The sequence below is a fragment of the Taudactylus pleione genome, unplaced genomic scaffold (genome assembly GCF_031769625.1).
Source record: "Taudactylus pleione unplaced genomic scaffold, aTauple2 ptg000361l, whole genome shotgun sequence".
NCBI classification, from domain to species: Eukaryota; Metazoa; Chordata; class Amphibia; order Anura; family Myobatrachidae; genus Taudactylus; species Taudactylus pleione.
Window position 1 is genome coordinate 204775 of NW_028284762.1, and position 24693 is coordinate 229467.

Below are 24693 nucleotides of genomic sequence, written 5' to 3' on the forward strand. Positions count from 1 at the left end.
TGTGTGAGGCTATGGGGCAGTGTGTGTGTGTGAGGCTATGGGGCAGTGTGTGTGTGAGGCTATGGGGCAGTGTGTGTGTGTGAGGTTATGGGGGCAGTGTGTGTGAGGCTATGGGGCAGTGTGTGTGTGTGAGGCTATGGGGGCAGTGTGTGTGTGAGGTTATGGGGGCAGTATGTGTGTGTGTGAGGCTATGGGGCAGTGTGTGTGTGTGAGGCTATGGGGGCAGTGTGTGTGTGAGGTTATGGGGGCAGTATGTGTATGTGTGAGGTTATGGGGGCAGTGTGTGTGTGTGAGGTTATGGGGGCAGTGTGTGTGTGAGGTTATGGGGGCAGTGTGTGTGTGTGACTTTATGGGGGCAGTGCGTGTGTGTGGGGCTATGGGGCAGTGTGTGTGGGGGGCTATGGGGCAGTGTGTGTGTGTGAGGCTATGGGGGAAGTGTGTGTATGTGAGGCTATGGGGGCAGTGTGTGCGTGTGAGGTTATGGAGGCAGTATATGTGTGAGGCTATGGGGGCAGTGTATGTGTGAGGCTATGGGGGCAGTGTGTGTGTGTGTGAGGTTATGGGGGCAGTGTGTGTGTGTGGGGCTATGGGGCAGTGTGTGTGTGTGAGGCTATGGGGCAGTGTGTGTGTGTGAGGCTATGGGGCAGTGTGTGTGTGAGGCTATGGGGCAGTGTGTGTGTGTGAGGTTATGGGGGCAGTGTGTGTGAGGCTATGGGGCAGTGTGTGTGTGTGAGGCTATGGGGGCAGTGTGTGTGTGAGGTTATGGGGGCAGTATGTGTGTGTGTGAGGCTATGGGGCAGTGTGTGTGTGTGAGGCTATGGGGGCAGTGTGTGTGTGAGGTTATGGGGGCAGTATGTGTATGTGTGAGGTTATGGGGGCAGTGTGTGTGTGTGAGGTTATGGGGCAGTGTGTGTGTGTGAGGTTATGGGGGCAGTGTGTGTGTGAGGTTATGGGGGCAGTGTGTGTGTGTGAGGTTATGGGGGCAGTGTATGTGTGAGGTTATGGGGGCAGTGTGTGTGTGTGAGGTTATGGGGGCAGTGTGTGTGTGTGAGGTTATGGGGGCAGTGTGTGTGTGTGAGGTTATGGGGGCAGTGTATGTGTGAGGTTATGGGGGCAGTGTGTGTGTGAGGTTATGGGGCAGTGTGTGTGTAATGGGGGCGCCAAAGGAAATTCTCGCCCCGGGGGTCCATGTGGTCTAGAAACGGCCCTGGGTTCACTATCATGTGCTTAATTATTATTATACATATGTTACATTAAACTGCATTCCCAGGATTATGGTGCATTCACTACAGTGCATTGCTGTTATCAGTCTGGTACATTATACTGTATGCACTATCTGTATTTAGTATATATTTTTAGAAATTACAGACCATGCACTTTCTATAGGTTAGCCATGCCTCCCCTTAAGCATGGGTCCCTACCAGGGCATTCCCCGGGTGGGAGCTTCATGATATGAGATACTGAAAACTCCAAACCAGCTGCAGACAGTTTGTCCTCAGAACTTCTCCAGCTGTTTAGATACGTTATGGTAAAGTGCTCAGAGCAGTTGGTAACGGTGTGATCAAGCTGAACGTACTAAGAGTTCCTTCACGATCTATCCACTGGAAGACTTCATTGATGTTGCACAAATCTTCAGTCATTAACAGGATATGGGAGCATTAGAGTTAAAATTCCTTCATCCAATTATGCTAATGCAATAAATAAAATAAAAACACACACAAAATAGTATATTTGAAACATACCAATGCCGTATACTTTACCAAGAATATGAAAGTACTTATGAAGAGAGGCTCCGGTATATTATCTGATGTTGCATAATGTACAAAATTTGAATGTGGAAATAAAAGTTGATAAAAAGATAAACCTGTTTTATATGAATATTGCTACAATATGCTGAAAGGAACTTGTACCATTTGCATGTAAAGTCTCGTTGAGTAAGAATTGTCAAGAAAACCTCCCCAGAAAAACGTCTCTTATCGGACAAGAACCCACTCATATATACTCATAGTACAGTGTACACAGTGTAGTAATATTATATTACTGTTCAATTCCTGTAATTGTCATAACCTTTGGATTACTTTGTGTTAATGTAGAATTTAATGGAAACTTTTGATTTTTTAATAATGGTTCTTTTATGTTATAAGTCAAAAGCGCTGCGGAATATGTGTGCGCTATATAAATAACTGGTAATCAATAAATAAATAAAAAGGAATACCAGCGCTAATCAATGATTATGGAGCTAATACCACAAATATCAATGGACAGTTGATATCACATAAAGGTAATTTAATAAATAGCAACAATTCTCAGAAAGGCATCAAAGATGCATAATACATAAATATATGATGAATAAAATAATATATCAGATGTTTATATAATGATTGTCTTCACAATTCAACAAGCAATAATTATCCAGCCATTTTTTATCTTATTCACATTTTTTAGCATATATGTGGTATGTTTTAGGCAAGACCACTGAGAGACAATGTGGGCCTGAAGACAAAAGTTAACATACTAATAGGGGTATTCAATATGGGAGCGAAAACTTAATTTTTGCGTTAATATCGCACCTATGACGTCATTATCGCAGGTTTTAGTTTTACACTGTATTCAATTTCAAAGACTTTTCGCAGGTTCGAAAAGTCTTTGATAAAAAACAGGGATAACTTTTCACCATTGAATAGGTGTCGAAAAAAAGTGCAGAATTGGGGTTTAGGGGTGCAGGCTTAAAAAAATTAGCCTGCACCCCTGGGAATGACATTTTAAAAATAACTGTGTCAAAAAAAGTTTTAAAAAAAATAGGGACACCCCAAAAAATTAATTTCAAAATTGGGGTGAAAAAAAAAAGGGAAAAAATTGTTTAACAATAGGGAAATAGGTTCAGGGCTATTCTGCATGTATGCGGCAGGTGTTTTCTAGAATAGATTATTAGCGGCAGGTGTATTGTAGAATAGATTATTAGCGGCAGGTGTTTTCTAGAATAGATTATTAGCGGCAGGTGCACAATTGCAGAATTTTAAAAAAATTACTTTAGGGACATCAAAATATGCTAGTACCCATTTTCATGTACCCCAAATTTGATGGGACCACTTAAAAAAACGAAAAAAATAACCTAAGTGCTCTTCTGCATCACTTCTTCAATGTCGGGAAAAAAACACCTTCCGCAGCTGTTTAAATCCCGACTTTCATTTGCAGGCTAAAACGGGGGGACCCATAGTGATCCCCCATGTTTTTACAACTTTAGGGGGGTCCTACAATTTTTTCCATGAAAACTTCATTTTTTATCGCAAATCCCACTCCGCCAGGTCCCGTTTTCGGAGGATTTATATTGAATACGGGGATAAAGCAGGCGCGTGCCCGATACTTTATCCCTGAAAATTCTCCGATGTGGAGCGAAAAGTCCACCACGGACTTTTCGCTCCCATATTGAATACCCCTCTTAGAAAGGTTAGACACGAGAGACCCTATGGAGCCTATGTATCAATTAATATTAGCGGGATATCCCCTGAAAACACTCAATTTCAAGAATACCTATACAGGGGAGCGCAGTCGATATGGGAAGTATCGGCTGTTGTCGATCGCTAAAGCATACCCCAAGTTTCTATGGGAACTACTTTTTTGCCAAATTTACCAAGCTCCCTTGGTAGCCAACTCATCTCCAGATGGTATTAGCTGCTGTAATCTATGGGATACAGATTACAGGAGTTACTGGGAGAAGGGTCTGTAGTGATCACCTGTAAAACACCACAAGGACTAGCTCCTTTCAGAGCCCCTGTGTCCCTGCGGGTGGCTTTTAATACATCCCGGCGATCATTAATTTCTTATTGTCGCAAGTTGCGGTGATAAGAAGTTATAATTATTGGGTTGTGGACCCAATAACACTGTACAACAAATTAATACTTTTAATTTGTTTCCTTTCTAAAAATAGTCATACATTACTAATAGTCATACTTTACTAATTTGAGGTCAAGAAAAACTAAAATGATTTCAGAATGTTTTTACTAGCTCTATTTTTTGAGTTATACTACTTGCACTATACTGCACATTAGTAATATAGTCATAGTGAAAAGCTATTTTAAAATAATCTGATATTTTCTTGATTGAATTAAAACAACTGTTGTTTATTTTCTATCAATCACAAATAAGAACACAAAACGAAACAAACATACAGCATAGGACACAAACATACAGCATAGGACACAAACATACAGCATAGGAAACAAACATACAGCATAGGAAAGTACTATGTAATATAGTGGCCTATACATGGGGGTGCTTTCTCTTTGCTTGTCGCTTGTACTCCTCCTCTGGGGCATCTCTTGTCACTGTCACCTACCCTGATATCTTTGTTCCATTGCTGAGATGTCTTGGTGGAATCGCTCACTATGCTTGTCACTCAGTGCACCACAGTTATGTTGTGTGGGTAATCCCGTGAATCACATATATTTGAATAGGGGAGGGGACAAATAACTGATTCATTTAATTGGGTCATTAGGCCCCGCCCCCTCTGCGCGGAACGCAGATTGCTGGTAAGATTCTCTATAATTCTGCCCACTTCACTAGGAATACCCTACATCGTCATAAATGGGCTATAACTCGGAACTCAGAGCTAACAGAGAGTTTTATATGTCATATTCATTCTTTGCATGCTGAAATCAATTAGAACTATTTTCACATCGGAAACATTTTCATTGTTGTGCAGTGTAATTAATAAATATGCCCTTCGACTGAAATAACAGGATGTTCAATTGGTTTAGGGTCATCAAGTAAATGATAATAAGTGTTTTGATTTTTGGATATCTAAAATAAAATGATCTTTGATCTTGAGATAGCACCATAGACTTCTGCATTTTATTTTTGTAATGCCACACGTTGTTTTTGATTTTTATGTGTGGGGTCACTATGAAACAGAAATAGTAAAAAAAAATTAAAATGATCAATAAACTTTCAGTGTTACTAGTTCCATACACTGTAGATTATTTTCCAGGTCACCTTGGCCCTTAGCCACTGTTAATGTTCACCGTTCACTCCACCCTCGAGGTTCATTTGGGTCCAAGATGTTCTCAGCAATTCACTTACAGCTTATAGAAATTTAAGAGGGTTTGGTGACTCCTGGCACTTTATGATTTCCAAAATTGGGACTGATAAGTCAACTGATAGGCATTCTACAGTGTTTGATCAATAAATGACTATTCATTGGTAGGGAACAAGTTGGACGAGTGCCCATTTTGTTTTATATAGGACGTCTCTGAGTTTTTGGTGCTTTTGGTGATGCCCACCTATGACTTGAAATTAATCCTGTGAATGCAGACACATTTAATTTTTGTATGCTATTATAAAAGACTACAGTATATTGGCCATTAGGCAACAGGCTCAGCAAGGTACATTAGCCAGTAGTACTGTATAGTAGCTACTGTATAAAAGAACAGGATCTGTGCTGTACATTAGCCAGTAGTACTGTATAGTAGCTACTATATAAAAGAACAGAATCTGTACTGTACATTAGCCATGAATACTGTATAGTAGCTACTGTATAAAAGAACAGGACCTGTACTGTACATTAGCTACAAAAGGAATAGGACCTGTACTGTACATTAGCCACCAGTACTGTATAGTAGCTACTGTATAAAAGAACAGGACCTGTACTGTATATTAGCCACTAGTATTGTATAAAAAAACAGGACCTGTACTGTACATTAGCCACTAGTACTGTATAGTAGCTACTGTATAAAAGAACAGGACCTGTACTGTACATTAGCCAGTAGTACTGTATAGTAGCTACTGTATAAAAGAACAGGACCTGTACTGTACATTAGCCACTAGTACTGTATAGTAGCTACTGTATAAAAGAACAGGACCTGTACTGTACATTAGCCATTAGTACTGTATAGTAGCTACTGTATAAAAGAACAGGACCTGTACTGTACATTAGCCATTAATACTGTATAGTAGCTACTGTATAAAAGAACAGGACCTGTACTGTACATTAGCTACAAAAGGAATAGGACCTGTACTGTACATTAGCCACTAGTACTGTATAGTAGCTACTGTATAAAAGAACAGGACCTGTACTGTACATTAGCCATTAGTACTGTATAGTAACTACAAAAGGAACAGGACCTGTACTGTACATTAGCCATTAGTACTGTATAGTAGCTACTGTATAAAAGAACAGGACCTGTACTGTATATTAGCCACTAGTATTGTATAAAAAAACAGGACCTGTACTGTACATTAGCCACTAGTACTGTATAGTAGCTACTGTATAAAAGAACAGGACCTGTACTGTACATTAGCCATTAGTACTGTATAGTAGCTACTGTATAAAAGAACAGGACCTGTACTGTATATCAGCCACTAGTATTGTATAAAAGAACAGGACCTGTACTGTACATTAGCCACTAGTACTGTATAGTAGCTACTGTATAAAAGAACAGGACCTGTACTGTACATTAGCCACTAGTACTGTATAGTAGCTACTGTATAAAAGAACAGAACCTGTACTGTACATTAGCCATTAGTACTGTATAGTAGCTACTGTATAAAAGAACAGGACCTGTACTGTATATTAGCCATTAGTACTGTATAGTAGCTACTGTATAAAAGAACAGAACCTGTACTGTACATTAGCCATTAGTACTGTATAGTAGCTACTGTATAAAAGAACAGGACCTGTACTGTACATTAGCCATTAGTACTGTATAGTAGCTACTGTATAAAAGAACAGGACCTGTACTGTATATTAGCCACTAGTATTGTATAAAAGAACAGGACCTGTACTGTACATTAGCCACTAGTACTGTATAGTAGCTACTGTATAAAAGAACAGGACCTGTACTGTACATTAGCCACTAGTACTGTATAGTAGCTACTGTATAAAAGAACAGAACCTGTACTGTACATTAGTTCTGCACAGTGCTATGCTCATAGGAATGTGATCTGCACAGGCTTACTAAGTTATTATATTGTAAGGGGTGTTGGGTTCTGTGCGGGTGTAGGAGTCCTTTCTATTACAATGTGGGGTCACTGCAGGGTACAATGCATTTAAGATGGGCTAATGGCAGGGCTTGAAAAATGCTGATCTGTATGGTAGCTAAAAAGGGCAACATAGCAACTTGAGAAGGGGACTGGTGTGGAGATAAAGTGTGCCCCTCTCACCTAGCTGGCACACGCTCACAGCCACTACTGCCACGTAAGATGTTGATGTTTATAAGAAGAAAGAAACTGGGCTCGCTGTCACGGATGTCACCAAAAGACCTGCTCATGCTGACTATGGTGGCTGCTGGTTACATGATGCAGGGTAATTCATGACAGACATACAGAGACCCAAGTGGTAGGATACACTGTCGGGTAGATCGGGCAACGGTTAGTATAATGACAGCACTGGTGTTAGTGGTCTTCGGGGGACTTTCCTATGTATTGTTGGGGCACTGGCTGGCAAACTACTGGGTTGCATGTGTACTTTGGGAGCTCTGTGCTAGTACACGGGTGGCTGATATACTGCGTATTGGTACACTGTGGAAGTATGGACTAGTATTTGTGGCCCTGGCTGGCACACTGTGGTGTGTGAAATCATTAGTGCTGGCTTTCTCTGGTGGTGCACGCTGATGTGAGAGCACATGTGCTACAGGGTCAATGGCTGGTATGTAGAGAGAGATGTAGCTGTGCTGTCATGGCACAAGGAGCTATGTGGGGGTCTACGGTGGGTATATACAGGCACTGGTATAGTGCAGGGTCAGTCGTAGTTTGTGAGAACAAGCTGGTATCTTTGGGCTAAGGCTGGCATGTTCAGACACTACTATACTACAGGTCTAATATGTGAGGACACTGGCTGGTATGTTTGGGCATTGGTACGATATTGCTGGTACTGCTGGGGGACGGGCACACAATGATTTGTGGAGGCAGGAACTGGTAGGTGGGGAAATCACTGATATAATAATGAGGGTACAGACTGGTATGCTGGATTCACTAGAGAGATGCTCTGGCTAGTATGTCAGTGTTACAATAATGATTGTATATTGTGGGGTGTATGATACAAGTACGCCATGTTGGCTCAGGATGGCGCTGGTCTAATGTTGGATGCCAGCTGGGCAAAAACTGTACACCACAATTTCTCTATATACAATTGCGGTCTGTAACGTTTGGCTATTGCTCTTAGCTTTCAGGTACATTTGTCAAGAACATGCTAATGGCTTATAATCTTAATGGAACTAGAATTAGACAGAAACTTGAATACAATCTTTCACCACAAAGCTTTATTTAATCAGAGGCTGAGCATCAGCAGAGTAGAAAAGGCAATGAAATTAGCAGTCATCATGCAAACTGGTTGGCAGAATGAACTGAATACTGTAGCTTACTGCTAACTTCTCCCTTCTACAATGAGCGTGTCTGTGCATTCCTACAATCCATCGTGATGTGATGATGGTTTAGTAAATCGCCAATCTCTACAATCTAGGTTTTCCTTTTCTGTAAAATGTATTTCTGCTAATCATTCAGAGAAGTAAACTATCGTCAATTTCAGACTCCCAGGAATATCGTCCTTCCCCAGGAGATATACACGCACTGTGTAACTCTCTCCTTACTAACTTTCTGTGCTCTTTTTGTAAAGTAGAAAACCATTTGGGAAGAGCCCCAGTAAAATCCACCTGACTACTTTTGCGGGAATGTTGGGTCAAGCTGAAATATCACTGCAAAGTCCTGACCAACTATGACTATATATTTATCTCCTGAAACTCCCAAGTTTGCTTGGCTTAGTTACATTGCGAGACTGAGGGGACATCAGGTGCGGGATGCATCAAGGGGAGAAATGCGGTCAAACCCCGAAAATGCGTGTTTGACCGCATTTCTCATATGCGAATGTGATGCACTCCGGGGCTTGGCTGCGCTGGGTAACGTCATCTTCCTGATGGCGTCACCCATAGAAGCTTAAGGGTTTCTCTCCGCAGAGTGCTGTGAGATGAATCCAATCGGATCCCTCCCAGCACTCCCCATGGTGCGTGCATCCTTCTGTGCATGCGCACAAGGCTGCCATAGGGGCTTCTGGGTCATAGACCCGGAAGTCCCTCCATCGCAAAGGGCCGCTCTTACCGACAGAGCGGTCCTTTGCGGTGATTGTCATGCATACCGGCGCTACCAATTCTGGCATGCACGCGTTGACGGATTGCATCACATGACTGTCTGTATTGCATGAATCCCTATCGTACAGTGGGCCTAATTCAGACCCGCTCGCGAGCGCTGAGCGCTTGCAAGCGGGTCGATGGTGCCCAAGTGCGCATGACTGAGGGAGCTCCGTCGTGCGCATGCGCGAGACCCGAATAACGACGGCCAAGCCGTCGCTATGGGTCTCGCACCAAAGGGGGCGTGCTGTCGATGGTGAGTGACAGCACGCCCCCTTTGGTGGGCGTGCCGGGGGCGTGGCTGCCCAGACGGAGGCGTTCCCATGGGAACGCCTACCGTCTGGGTCCGGCCCCACTGACATCTGATAGGGCCAAAAGCACTCCGGGCTTGCGGCAGACGAGACCCTACCACAAGGGTCTCGTCGCAAGCCCGATGGTCGCGATGGTCTTGGCCGCTCGCATAAGCTGGGGTGGTCAAGACCGCAGGAGGCCGCTCTAAAAAACAAGAAGGCCGGCCCTGATTCAGAGCGAGCGCTCTGTCAGAGCGTCCGGCTCTGAATCAGGGCCACAGTACACGTTCCGCCATACGACGATGCAATATAACGTTGCATGCTTCATGTAACTGCACCTCTTCGTATGTGCATTGTCCCATCTGTTGTGCAGCACATCAGATGGGACGATGCAACCACACAATTCATCAAACGATGAATTGGGTGGATTTGCCCGTACACACTATACGATGGTCATTGCGATCCGTCGCGGAACACAAGATCGGTACATATATCATATAGTGTGTACCTAGTTTAATTGCACAAAATATGGAGGCAATACAAAACACAGAAGTGCTCCTACTGTGCAAAGGAATATCACAATCTACCCAGCTCCTCTCACTAGATGGTGCAGAATTGTGCAAGATAATCCTCATTAATACTCTTAATTGCCAGACAATGCTCTGCTGTGTGTGTGTGGGTGGGTGGGGGGGGGGGGGCGGCAGGTTGACAACAATGAGATCTTACCTCTGTACAGATAGATGGATCCTATGTTTGCGCCCACAATATTCGCAGCCTCGCAGAAGTACAATCCATTTATATCTCCGTCATCCGTCTTGGATAAATTCAAAGTCCCCGAAGTTACTCTGAAGCTGTCCATCGAAATGGATATATTCCCCCTGTTATTAAATGAAGCAAAGCATTAAAATTAAAAATACAATATTACCAGCTTAATCAGAAGCACATATTGCACCGACACATGATAAAGCCATTCGTGCTTTTGAAGGTTAGGCTCTTCCTTGTTCATCTACTTTTGAAAATAGGTAGCACATTATTTGGGTGTCATTTATGAGGCACTGGAACTTATTTTAGGATACACGTGTGGGGGAGAGCATAGAGATGACATTGTAGGGCAGAGGCTCCCACACGTGGCCCTCAAGGAACCCCAACAGCTCAGATGTTAGAGATATCCATGGTTGAGCACAGGTGGTTAAATCAAATTGACTGAGGTACTATTTAAGTCACCTGTGGTCAAGCATAGATATCCTTAAAACCTGGACTGTTAGGGTGCCCAGAGGACCGAGTTTGGGAACCTCTGTTGTAAGATAAATGTTGGGCACGTAGCTTAGCAGTCTCCTCACTCTCAGGTAATACCTACTTATCCTCCCCGAAATTCAAGGTGACTGACCTTTCCAGGGTTGGACTGGCCCACAGGGGTAATCCCCGGTGGGCCCCACTGCCTCAGGGCCCCAACACTTGCTCTAATGTCAAGTTCCAGACTGTGCACTCAAATTATACATTGTTACGCTATTGTAGGGTCAGTTTCATGGCCAATGTCAGTCCAAGCCTCAGTGGGGGCTGACCTCATCCCCTGTATTAACTGACCACACCCCAAAGCATGGGCCCCTACCATTACATTCCCCTGGTGGGCCCTTCATGCTCCAGTCCACCACTGGACCTTTCCCTAATAGGTTAGGTAAGAACTGTATATCACATATATGAATTGTATGGGACCAGATTTCCCAGATACACAGAAATTTTTATACTATAGTTTCTGCAAAGCCAGATAAAGTTACATCATCCAATCTACCAGGTCACCTTCCCGTGTATTTATAATACAACCAGCTTAAGGGTGAGATGTGTCAACGTTGTTTTGTGGTAAAACCTCAGAATTTTTTATTTTTTTTTAAATTTTCCACACCAGTTTAGGTTCCCCCGAATGTATTTTCATAGCGCCTTATTCAGAGCTGTACACTAATGCCGCCGCCGCTGCTGCGTCTGAGTACTCAGCTGCTATGCAAAGGCCGCAGACACCGGGAGATGTAGTGAGACGCCAACCTTCGGCTTTGCAAATCCCAGCATCTGCGTGCAGAGCATCGGTCGAGGATAGTTTGATTATCGCAGTCCTGAGTGAGCCTATGGTCCTGCAGAATGGCCGCGGGAACTAGGATGCCGGAGCCATATTTCTTGAGTACGGGATTGCAGAAACAGGATGTGAAACGTCCCCGTAACGGTTGCGACGCGCCTGCTTTCTTTGCCGCCACCCCCCGTAACTACCCACAAACGCCCCCTGACTGTCAATAACACTGCGAGTACATAGCTGCTGCGAGCGACTATAGTAATGTACCTGGATACATGCGTAGCACAACTTAGATGCATGGCAGATGGCCGATAAACGCTCAACTGTGAAAAAAATCGGCATAGCGCCCAACCCTGAATCAGGTCCATGGGCAGCAGCAGATATCGCAGTAATTTTCTGCGGTCCTGTGTTACAGCATTCTCCATAGATTTATATGGGACTGCAATCTGACCAGGCGCATCAAGCTTAGGGAAGACTCTCAGGGTGGGATGCATGAGGCATTGCAACCGGGATGTGATGCATCCCTCACCCTTCAGTAAGAGCTGTCTTTTGCGAATGAGAGACTTCCAGGTCTATGACCCAGAAGCCACTGGTGTTATTCTGCGCATGCCCAGAATGACACATGCCGCAGGAGCTTCTGGGAGGAATTGGATCCCTCTTACAGCACTCTCCCAATAGAAGCCCATAGGCTTCTATAGGGTAATGCCAAGGTGTTTGACCGCATTTCTCCCTTTGCTGCATCCCGCCCTCAAAGTGGGTGTCTCGTGCCTCGTTACCGGTTGTGGCCAGTCTCCTTTTTGTTTCAATCGAGTTCCAGTGCTCCTCTTTGCTTTATTCTTGTCTGCTGGTTGTACTATCCAGATGGCATGGTCAGCATAACATCTGCTGTTTGCCGCTTGTGTAATCTAGGCGGCATGGTGTGCATTCCTGCTGTCCTGAGTGCGCAATCCAGTGCACCAACGCCTGTGTCAACCCGGCGACATAGGCCGCACCTCAGCGTCCTAAGTGCGCAATGCTGTGCACCAACGCCTGTGTCAACCCGGCAACATAGGCCGTACCTCAGCGTCCTAAGTGCGCAATGCTCTGCACCAATGCCTGTGTCAACCCGGCGACATAGGCCACACCTCAACATCCTAAGTGCACAATAAAGTGCACCAACGCCTGTGTCAACCCGGCGACATAGGCCGCCCATCAACATCCTAAGTGCGCAATCCAGTGCTTGTGTCAACCCGGCAACATAGGCCGTCCCTCAGCATCCTAAGTGCGCAATCCTGTGCACCAACGCCTGTGTCAACCCGGTGACATAGGCCGCACCTCAACATCCTAAGTGCGCAATCCTGTGCACCAACGCCTGTGTCAACCCGGCAACATAGGCCGTACCTCAGCGTCCTTAGTGCGCAATTTAGCGCATCAACGTCAGCGTCTACCAGCCAAGGCCTACCAGCCCTCAAGGCTGCTACACGGCTAAAGCCGCATCCAATTCAGTCCAGAGGCTGCCTCTCGCCAAGGCTTACCAGCCCTCAAGGCTGCTACACGGCCAAAGCGCATTCTATTCCGCCCAGAGGCTGCCTCTCGCCAAGGCTTACCAGCACTCAAGGCTGCTACAACGCCAAAGCCGCATCTTGCTTCTCAGCCCAAAGGCAAAACGGCCGCCACTAGCCAAGGATTCCAGCCCTCAAGGCTGTAGCTGGACTTTCCTATTTCATCTCCAGTCTACAAGGGGTACCCCCAACCTATCTCCTTACCAAATCCTCCGCTCTACAGTCATTGGCGTCGATTGCCTTCAGGACTCGTTACACGTGGCAACAAAGTGTGGCTCAGAAATAGGCCCTTACTGTGTTAGGTATAATTAAATAACGCACTTATTCCAGTAACAAACTACAGGGACAGAATTATAGTGAGACCTATAAACCCCTCGCTCCACTCGTTATTAGCTGTGATCATTACGCTTGTTTACAGACGGTTTCTCCCTGTAGTTTCAAAATTAATATTAGGATAGATAAATAAGGAGCATCCCACGGGAACTGGGAATGGGAGAATGTGTTGCCATAACCTGTAACAAGTAACAACCAAATGAAATATAAACAAAAGGACTCCCAAAGCTGGCTGGGGGAGAAGGATCAAAACTCATTTTAATTGCTTATACAGAATTTAATTAACATTAAAAATCGAACACACAATTTAATTAGTTAGCTCCGTAACTTCCTGAGGGGTCTATTTACTAAGCAGTGTTAGGAGACAGAGTGAAAAGTGATAAGGTGCCAGCCAATCAGCTCCTACCTGCCATCTCACAGGCTGTGGCCCGTATTCAATTTGAGGCGAAAAGTCTGGATCCGCGATACTTTTTCGCCAATGACGTAATTTTCGCCTGTTTTGCTTTTACCCCGTATTTAATTTGAAAGACTTTCCGCCTAGGCGGAAAGTCAATGCAATGTAATAGGCGAAAAAGTTTCGCCTATGAATAGCATGCGGAAAAAAGTGCAGAATTAGGGTTTTGGGATGCAACGTTGCGGGAACCTCCGTGCAGCCTTCAGACAGTCCCCCAAAGGTAAACTGTTAAAAAAATGTAAAAAAACCACTTAAGGACACTGAAAAAATGAATTTGAATAAGGGGACGAAAAAAAAATGTTGGGGTACAAAGTTAAAACCAGCGAACTTGACTCTGGGGGGGTCCCCAAGTATGCCAGAAGTGTTTTATTGATTGCAGGTGCTTGTGGCAGGTGGATTTTTCACAATTTTTTCAACTTCACTTTAGCAACTTTTAAATATGCTGACCCCCATTTTCAAGTACCCCAAATGTGCTGGGATAAGTTATTTTCAGGGAAAAATACTCCTGAATACTATTCTGCACCATGTATAGAAAAACGCTATTTAGCAGCTATTAAGACAGTTTAAAAAGACCAAATACTTTCAGCAAGCCAAATCGGGGGGTACCATAGCTAACCTCCATGTCAGAGCATCTTTTGGGGAGTGTTAGACTGATTTCCCCAAATATGTCAGTACTTTCCACCTGTTCAAGTTTCCCCGGGTCCCGTTTTCGCGTACTTTCAAATTGAATACGGGGTAAAGCGGGCACGCGCGCGATACTTTTCAGGCGACGTAGTCGAAAAGTCCGGGACGCAAAAAAGTATCGTGGCTCGGCTCAAATTGAATACGGCTCTGTGTTTGAAAAATGACAGTTGGGAGCTGATTGGCTGGCACCTTATCACTTTTCACTCTGTCTCCTAACACTGCTTAGTAAATAGACCCCTATGTCTCTGAGTTTAAGAGATTTTTGTAGAAAAAAAACAAAAAAAAACCAAACACACATAGATAAAGAGGAGAAGACCTGTATGGTAGAAAGGTATGTGCACGGACCTTAAGTAGTCCAAATTATACCGTGTGGTGCTACTCCTTGTCACGCAAGGGCAGTTGACCAATTACTGAAAATTCTGCCCTGGTTAGACCCGAGGATTCTCACTGCCGAAAGTCACCAGATCCCAGCCATCAAACTGGTGTAATAAAGTCCATTTAATTGTTCTCATAACTTGTAAAATGGCCCCAGGTCAGCCCCATACCTCAAAGTGGGCTCTAATTGTAATTTGGATAAAGTTATTATTTTGCAATCAAAACAACTTTATACAGCTAGGAAAAATACCCCAAAATACCTCGTAGATCGCCATTGTTACCGGATGTAGTCCCTAAACAGAAGGGGGAGCACCGAACCAAATAAATCTTCAAATCCCCCCCCCCATTAACAGTCTCTACTATAATAATCGTATGGATGCATAAATTATACGGTGTCATTTAGAAGTATCCACAGACATATCCGGTCTGCAGTGCAGTACAGCGGATAAAGATATATCTTGCAGATATATCGTTTCATCTGCTGATGTGTAGGGGCGACCTACCAATCCGACGTACACATGCTGCAGGGACCCGATGGTAACAGCTCAACTGGGCGGGAAAACTGAAATGCCCGCCCAGGTGTGACGACAGGCCCGACACATTGGGCGGACGAATGGTAAGTGTGTACACACTTACCAATCCTTAGATAGGCCGGCGGGTCGGCCATTTTGTATAAAGGTTTAATAGACCTCTGATATCAGCTCTATAATTACAAATTAATCAAGATTCTTCTACAAATAACTTAGTATTTTAAATTATATCTGCAAACAGAGATAAGGTCAGTTATCATCTGAATCTTCCCAGTCCTGTTAGGTGGTACAGCCATTCAGATAAGCAAATGCATAGTGTATAACTCAGGGACTGGTGTAATTCGGACACAAATGGGTTACACTGACCGCAGCCCCTGCGTCATTAATCTCTTCCCCAGAAGAGATCAGGCAGGTGTTACCAAGATTTGCAGCTATCCCCCCAGCACATGCTAAGAGCAGAAGCTATGCTAGCGTGTCACAGCCAAAGACATAACAATGTGTTCTACATGTGTGTACACGCAGGTGACTCCGATAGCATTTCTCACATTTCTCATTACTTTCATAAAGCCCAACACGCCCTACATGCTCCATTTACAAAGCGTTGGAGGTGCACACAAGCTGCGTTCTTCTACAGTCACCAAACTCCCAGTACAAGGTGATAAGGAGTCATTCCTCTAGTGCTTTACCCCTCTGCAAATATTCCCAATTGTCAGCACAATATCAGTTCTGTAGGTAGGAAGTCATTTACAATATTTGTTCTTCTCTGATCTTTTCAATATTTATTATAGATGAGCATTTAAAGAGCTTACAAACGACGCAATGTACCCTAAATACCGCAACATTTCCAAACTTGTGATTATGGGTCATATTTATCACAATCCGCATGCGGAAGCGGATTGGCTGCGATAAATTTGTCCAATATCACAGAGCGATATTTGAATATATCACAAGAATGTATATATAAAAAAAAAAAAAATCACATACAGGGACAGAGCTTGCGATTAAGCTCTGTCCCTGCGAATCCACTTAAATACAGGGCCGGAATCAGAGTGCGTTAACGCCGCGGCTGCAAATGTGAATGCAGCTGCTATGAGAAAATATGCAAATGTAACAGAGGTCAGGGGATGTATAGAAACGCCCACTGGCAGCTTTGCAAAGCCAAGAATCTGCATACAAAGACGCAGCATCAGTCACAGATTATTCCATTATCGCAGTATTGATCGCGTCCACTGTCCTGCAGAATGGGTGCGGGGACTGAGACGCCGGAGACATATTTCTTGAGAACAGGATCGCAAACGCGGGGTGTGACATGCCTCCGAAACGGTCGCGACACGTCTGTGTTTGACAAAACCGCCAATCACCGGCGGCTTTGACTGATAATTTTGAAACGGCAATAGCGCTGTTATAAAACGGTCAATGACATTGGAGGGTACAAAGAAAAGAACGTACAGTAAAATTACACATAGTATAGTCACAAAGCAGCATAAAACACACACATATATGGCAGAGATAGTCCCAGCACGCCTACCAGATTTGGATAAGGGGAAAGGCAGGTAGGTAACGTGTGCTATGTTCTGTGCACGTGTATTTTTGTCATCCATTAGTCTGCACCGTATTACACAAGGTTTTTTTTCCTTCTGTCTTCTCAATTTGGTGATCCATGAGGACTGTACGGGATACATACGTTTTATTGACATTTATGTGGTGGACAGTGAAAATGTGAGATTAGCTTTGACAAACTGCAGGATAGTAAATATAGCCTCAAAGAGTTAAATGTCCTTGTATAGCAACTGGAGTGTTTTGGGCCTGTCTATACCTCAGAGGAGCCTGGCACTCCACTACAGGAATCTTACCAGATAAGGCTGTCATCTAACCTTTTATGACACCTTCAGAAGACCAAGGCTGAGGGTCTCTACAAGGTCATTATGGGTGTATATAGAAAAACTCATCTACATAAACACCATGCCCTTCCTAATTTATATTTGTACTCTCTAATGGCAGGGTGTATCAATCCTTAAATTTCTGAAAAAACACCGAAAACTGGGCCTGATTCAGACCCAGTCGCAAGCGCTCGCAAACCGGGTCGATGGTGGCCCAGAGCGCATGCGCACGACGGAGCCGGCTCCGTCGTGCGCATGCGCGAGACTCGGATAGCGACGGGCAAACCGTCGCTCCGGGTCTCGCACCAAAGGGGGCGTGCTGTCGATGTTGAGTGACAGCACGGGTGGGCGGGGGGGTGGCTGCACTGACGGAGGCTTTCCCATGAGAACGCCTACCATCTGGGGGCGGCCCCACTGACATCACAAGTGATGTCAGTGGGAGAGCTTTCGTCTCTGTTTGAGCCGAAAGCTCTCCGAGGCTTGCGGCAACAAGACCCTACCAAAAGGGTCTCATCGCAAGTCCGATGGTCGCGATGGTCTTTACCATCGCGACCATCTTCCTGGCCGCTCGCTATAGCTGTGGGTGGTCACCCACAGCTATGCGAGCGGCCAGGAGGCCGTTCTAAAAGAAAAAAAGAAAGACTGGCCCTGATTCACAGCGAGCGCTCTGTCAGAGCGACCGGCTCTGAATCAGGGCCTCTGCTTGTCTTCAGAGATTTACCGCAATACATATTGTTCCCCGTACTGTATGTATGAAAAAGGGATGAAGCAGATACCAGCTATATCTACAGGGGACCACAGCAATCCCCATAGGATCATTCTAGGGAGCTTCAACGTGCACCGCATGCAGCAAGCTCCGGAAATCTAAACTTTCCAGAACTTGTGCCCAGAGTATCCCTCTCTGTACCACCCAGGTGCTTGGTGAAGTGTTTTGTATATTTTGGGAAAGAGTTAAAAAAAAAAAATGGGAACAATGGAGTAGATAGTGTATAAAATGAGTGATATTCATCATAGCAACGTAATGAAAACACATTAAATGACAGCTTAGTGACACTGAATGAAGATGGTGAGGTGTGACATGTATTATCCTGTGCAGTACATGCATTCCCATCTACACCCACATTTGCCGAAAAGCCAGTGTTTGCAGGGACCCATCCAGGATTGGGCGTGCACGGTGCACCAATATATTATTATTAGTATATTATGATGTAGCTCAGTCCCACATACAAACAAAAGGGCCACTTCTACACATTTTATACAATATTTTAAATGGGATAGAGCTCTACATATAGGTCAACATTTTTTTTTATTATACCTTACGTCTTGTTTACTGGCCTGGGTGCCAGATGTGCTTTGCAGGTATGATAGATGGAATCTCGGCTGCCCCGCTGTCAGCCTTCCAGCTTACATGTATTTCCGGGAGGGTGCAGCCAGTTCTGCATGACTGGGGGGGGCGTGTCAGCACACAGGGGCGGGGCCGGCTAGACGACGAGTGTTTGGGGGCGGGACGGAGCCACGCGATCGTGTCATTTTGGCCCCGCCCCCAAGTACACACTGCCAATATTACAGGCATTGTGAAGCAGGGGGCGGGGCCAAAATGGCGCGATTCCGCGTTAATCGCGTGCCGCCCCCACCCCCCCTGCCTGCCTTCCTGGGAAGTCGGGAGCGGCACCCGATTTTCGGGAGGCTCCCGACCAAATCGGGAGGGTAGGCAAGTATGATATAATCAATAGTATGCCCTTGGTAGAGATTATTTTTACACATAATCAGTTGTGTAAGCATTTGTTCCAACGGTACACCAAGGCACCTATCCCGAAGACCGAAGAGAAGAGATTAGTGTCAAGCACTTGAGGCCAGGACCACACAGCTTGCTGAACTTCACCGTCGGTTGCGAATCGCCTTCCACCCAGGTGCTTCTTCAATGGTCCAAAGAGATGGAGATCACTCGGTGCCAGGTCAGGGCTTGCTTAGTCTTCGGTGTCACATGATGCACCCATGTATCATCGCCTGTAACAATACGCTGCAGGAACTGCGCTCCCTCCTCATGGTGCCTTGTCAAGTGCACGAGGGACCATCCCATCCTATTGGTTTTGTGTGTTGCTTCGATACCCAGCGTGACCACTTTTTCCTGTACCACAGTTGCTCAGGAGCGATGTTGTGCATAGTTACCCACAGAGATGTTCAGTTCGTCAGCACTATCACTAACTCGCATGCGTCCGTCCCCCTGAATCAGACCTTCAATGCGGCACAAATTGTTATCTGTGGTGGGCGTGCTTGGCCGGCCCGGATCGCTGCTCATCTTGAAAGTTTGTCCCGTCGTTATCAAAGGCCGTGTTCCAAACCCAAACCTGTTTCCGTGACATGACGATATCACCGTACACCTGGAAGAGTTGGTGATGAATTTCAGCCGCTTAGTTGTTTTACTTTCTCTTTAAAACATTAAAGGGGGTATTTATCAAAGCTGGGAGAGAGATAAAATTGCAAAAAATAAATTACCAACCAATCAGCTCCTAACTATTATTTTTTAAACACAGCCTGCAAAATGTAAAGTGGAAGCTGATAGGTTAGTACTTGATCTCTCACAATTTTTTCCTCCTCCCAGCTTTGATAAATACCCCCCAAAGTTATACAATATGTAGTAATTTTACTGTTTAGATGACCGGTTTAATTTATACGTTTCTTCCTTTGCTTCTTCGCCGTTTGTTAATCCACCACTGGTCACAGGGCTCAAACAAAGTAATCCTATTACTCTCATGGCTGAGCTGCATTTTACATTTGGTTCTCAGCGTTAATGGAACCTCATAAGACTGAGTAGAAATGCTGGGCCTGCATAACCTGGGGGAGCTTGGAGGAGTTTAGTTCTCTGTTACGAGGATCCGAGAATGGAACACACAGTACTGTACTCTGCGGTATCCAACATTTCTGTTTATGTAATGGCAGAGCTGACACTATCCAGGTGAGCAGGGGTGTCAGGAGCACGGACAAAAACAAATAAGTAAATGATGTTGATGATTTCGTTTCGGGGTCACTTAACAACAGGGTACTGCAGAAGACATCAGAGATATCTGCGGCGGTCTCTATATTTCTGATCTCAGGGGACTGCAAAAATTGACTTTTTACAAAGCTTTGGAGTGACTGTCCGCACTGAGGGCCTGATTCAGAGCCAGACGCTCTGAACGAGCGCCCGCTCTGAATCAGGGCGGTTTTTTTTGTTTTGTTGCGGCCTCTTTGCCGCTCGCATAGCTGTGGGTTACCACCCACAGCTTATGCGAGCGGCCATGATGATGGTCGCGATGATCAAGACCATCGCGACCATCGGGTTCAGCTCTAACACAGCCGGAAGCACTCCCACTGACATCACTTGTGATGTCAGTGGGGCCGGCTCCAGACAGTAGGCGTTCCCATGGGAACGCCTCCGTCTGGGCAGCCATGCCCCCGGCCCGCCCACCAAAGGGGGCGTGCTGTCACTCAACATCGACAGCACGCCCCCTTTGTTATGAGACCCGGAGCGACGGCTTGGCCGTCGCTATCCGGGTCTCACGCATGCGCACTGGGCCACCATCGACCCGATTGCAAGCGCATAGCGCTCGCGAGCGGGTCTGAATCAGGTCCCGAGCACCTTGCCCTAACTATGGGGAGTCATGAGGTATGAATCTATTTGTGCTGCTGTGCCTGAAGGGGGAGCCACAAGCTCCGAACAGTGGTGCGAGCAGTGTTGCCTGTGTGTGTGCAGGGGAAGTGGTTGGAAGAAGGCCAGATACTGATAGCTGCACCCCCCTGTGCTGGTTACTCCCACATTGGTGGCCCGCCTCCTCCTGGTTTGACTGCGCTTACTGACAATTTGGCCACACCTATCCAGAATATTTTCCAGAGCCCATTTAAATTCCCGATTTGCCCCTGATGGCCTGATTTTAAAAAAATTGTGACCAACTACATCTTCCTGTCAAATACGTGCCCAAAATAAAGCTTCTCAACATCCTCCTAGTGGTCCATTTCTCCCTTGGCCCATAATTCTATGGACTTTACTAAGATTCATCCTGTAAGGATTTTTTGGGGACAGCAAGGTCACCGTGGACTATTTTTTATACGTCACACTTCATCCAGTTTGCAACCACCAATGGTTTTCCACTGATGGTCGATTGTTTTGCCATCGACGGCGGTGGTCTGATGTTTCTCTGCCATCGATGGCAGCGTTCCAAAGGTCATGCAGCAATGATTGTTTTCTTTATGGAGTGCATAGTCCTCCTTAGCCCCGCCCATTGTCTCTGAATGACCCGTCACTTTCACGTGTCCCACAGTAGTGATGCCCAGCGATGGTAAACCACTCAATGGCCATCGCTATTCATCCTGCGGAGTGCTTTTCATCAAATAAATCTTCAAATCTATGTTGCTTGCCCTCCCCACCAAATCCAACCAGAGTCTGCAACTTGTGCCCAGGATTTGGTGAGCATTCTCCATTAACTGGAACTATTCTTTAGTGCTGCAATCCCTGTCTACCAGACACACCGAAAGGGTCAATCAGTTTCTTGAACATTACGTCTCTACACAACTAAACAAATTTGCTCCAGGAGGCAAATTTTAGGCAAAAATCCACCCTTCTTTTTTGTCTGCAGTGCTCATCCTAATATTCCTATGTCTATTATTATTATTACACCTATTGGGCACCAACTGCTGATATCAGCATCGCACATCATTAGAAATCGGGAAGGAACCCTGTAATGCTCCCATTAAACATCAGCCGGTGCAGAATTGAAAAGTCTCCTGTGTGCACTTTTCAGAGTCTGAACAACAGGGTATTTGTGCCATTAGTAACGCTGCTGTACCTGCATTCTGATCAGGTGTTAGTAACTGACCACGTCTGTCTGCTGGTGACCCTGCCTGAATTCTGACAATGGCCCTCATTCAGAGCCGCACGCTCTGAATGAGGGCCGGGCTCCATTTTCATGGAGCGTCCTCCTGGACGCTCGTATAGCTGTGGGTCACCACCCACAGGCTATACGAGCGTGCATTGTGATGGCCGCGATGGTCGAGACCATCGCGACCATCGAATTTGCGAGCCGGAGCCTGCGGTTGAGGTTTTCAACCGCAAGCTCCGGAGTGATTTTGGCTCTATCAGAGCCAAAATCACTCCCACTGACATCACTAGTGATGTCAGTGGGCCGGCTTCTGACGGGAGGCGTTCCCGTGGGAACGCCCCCGTCAGGGAGGCACGCGCCCGGCACGCCCACCAAAGGGGGCATGCTGTCAATCAACATCGACAGCACGCCCCCTTTGATCGGACACAACGAGCGAAGGACTTTCCTTCGCTCGTCGCGTCTGGCGCATGCGCACGACGGAGCTCCCTCCGTCGTGCGCATGCTCAGTCCATAACATCGACCCACTTGCGAGCGGACAGCCGCTCGCGAGTGGGTCTGAATCAGGCCCAATGTCCACTATGACCCCTGACCTAGCCCCGGATATGTCTTTGTGCTGCCCCTCATTATTATTATTATTATGGTTTATCTATATGGCGCCACAAGTGTTCCGCAGCGCCTTACAAGGTACATAACCAAAAAAGTGACTTACAATAAAATACAATACAATGAAAGACAAGGAGAAGGATAATATACATTGATACATAGGTGGCCATAGCACCCACATAAGCAGCAAAGCATAGGCACCAAGTGTTAGGTGTCCTAGTGGTGAGCAAGAAGTAGATGAACATAAAGTAGGGAGAAGCACAAGAGGGTAGAGGGCCCTGCTCGCAAGAGCTTACATTCTCAAGGGGAGGGGCAGACAGGGGTGATACAGATGGGGAAGACAGGGAGGAGGGAGCGTGTAGTAGCAAGTTAGGAAGAGAGCTGGATGGCCATGATGAAGCAGTGAGTCTTCAGATCCCGTTTGAAGGATTGTAGAGAGGTGGAGAGTCTGATGGGGAGAGGGAGAGAGTTCCAGGAGGTGGGGAGCAGCACGGGCAAAGTCTTGGAGGGGCGGGAGTGGGAGGAAGTAATCAGTTGGCATGAGAGGAGGTGTGCATTTGTTGAACGAAGAGGGCGGACAGGAGAGTGGAGGGAGATGAGGTCAGAGATGTAAATGGGAGAGGAGTGTGTGAGGGCTTTGTAATATGCAATATGCAAATGAATGCAATCGCAGCAGTATACCAAGACGCCCACCACTGTATAAAGCCGGCCACTTCCCATTACATACATTCGCAAGTCAGCGAAAACATTGAGTAACATCGGACCCATACGCACAGTTGTGGTTGAGCGTGACCATGACTCCCAAACTGCTTAACTTCCTGTAGCCATCTAGACCTCATCACCTTGTTCATCGGCTGTGCACTGTACCCAACAAGATCCATCTTGTTGCAATATAAATGTGGACTCCTTTTAATAGCCTGATAATTTTAACTACTGGTCCTATTTTTTCTCCTCCTTCCCTCTAATAAGCCCCTTTCACACATAGGGCCGCGAACTACACACTGCAATCGCATCCCTTTCGCTCGCCCAGCAAAGGCAGCCCAGGGTAATGAGTGACAGGAGAGGCCGTTTGTGGGCGGTAACAGGGGTAGGACACTAATAACGGGGGGTTGGAGATGCGAACGCAGGCATGCCTGGGTGTTTCAACACGGTTTTAGAGTATGCAGTGAATGGACACCGTGTAAAACCATGCGGCATCGGCAACGGACGGACTGTGCCTTTCGTTAGTCTGATAGAGAAGTTTCTTAAATTATTATAATAAAGTTAATTAGGCATGCGGCAGGGAACTCTGTTTTTGTTGTAAACCCCCTGTGCGGGGAGCGTAATGCACTATACCCCCAGGAGATGATAAGCGGTGTCGTCACCGGACTTTGCCTGAGTCCATCGCTCCCTTATCCGTCTGTAAGGGGGAGTGAAAGCGTGCAAGTACCTGTAGGTAGCACCGCTGAAGGCTTAATGTCCGTCCTGATGCACACGAATTGACACTGCTGAATGCGGCTTCCGCACTGGACTCTGCCTAGATCAGTCGCTCCCTCATCCGTCTGTAAGGGGGGTTTAAAACGTGCATGTACCTGTGTATAGCACCGCTAAAGGCTTAATGTCCGTCCTAATGCACACAAATTAACGCTGCTAGAGGCGGCTTCCTTATGATGTAAAACCCTTGTATAACAAGAGGTCACGACTGTTGGTTTTAACAGCAGGATAAATGCATAGAAGTGACTGTGGAGTGCAGCAAAAGTTTGTATCTTAGCTCTAACGCGTTTCTTCTCAATAGGGATTTCTTCAGAGGGGTGTGGCAATGTGGGGGTTTAACCCTTCTTAAACACTAAAAGATTTTTATTTGTTTCAAGTAGAAACACATGAATAATTTGTTTGTCTGCTGTAAGTTTAAAATCAATCAAGACATTAGAATCATTAGAATGTAAACATATAAAAACATGGGCATAATTCCAGGGGATGCAATCGGGAAACC

At 45.7% G+C, this 24693-nt stretch overlaps 1 protein-coding gene across 2 annotated transcripts in view; it reads right to left on the reverse strand.

Moving 5' to 3' along the window:
- LOC148508525 (nectin-1-like) overlaps nt 1-24693 on the reverse strand; it is a 69284-nt gene that overhangs the window by 22895 nt on the left and 21696 nt on the right. For both annotated transcript variants that reach the window (XM_088444385.1, XM_088444384.1), the window contains one exon: nt 10133-10284. In XM_088444385.1, the coding sequence (XP_088300511.1) occupies nt 10133-10284 (152 nt within the window). The remainder of the gene's footprint in view (nt 1-10132; nt 10285-24693) is intronic.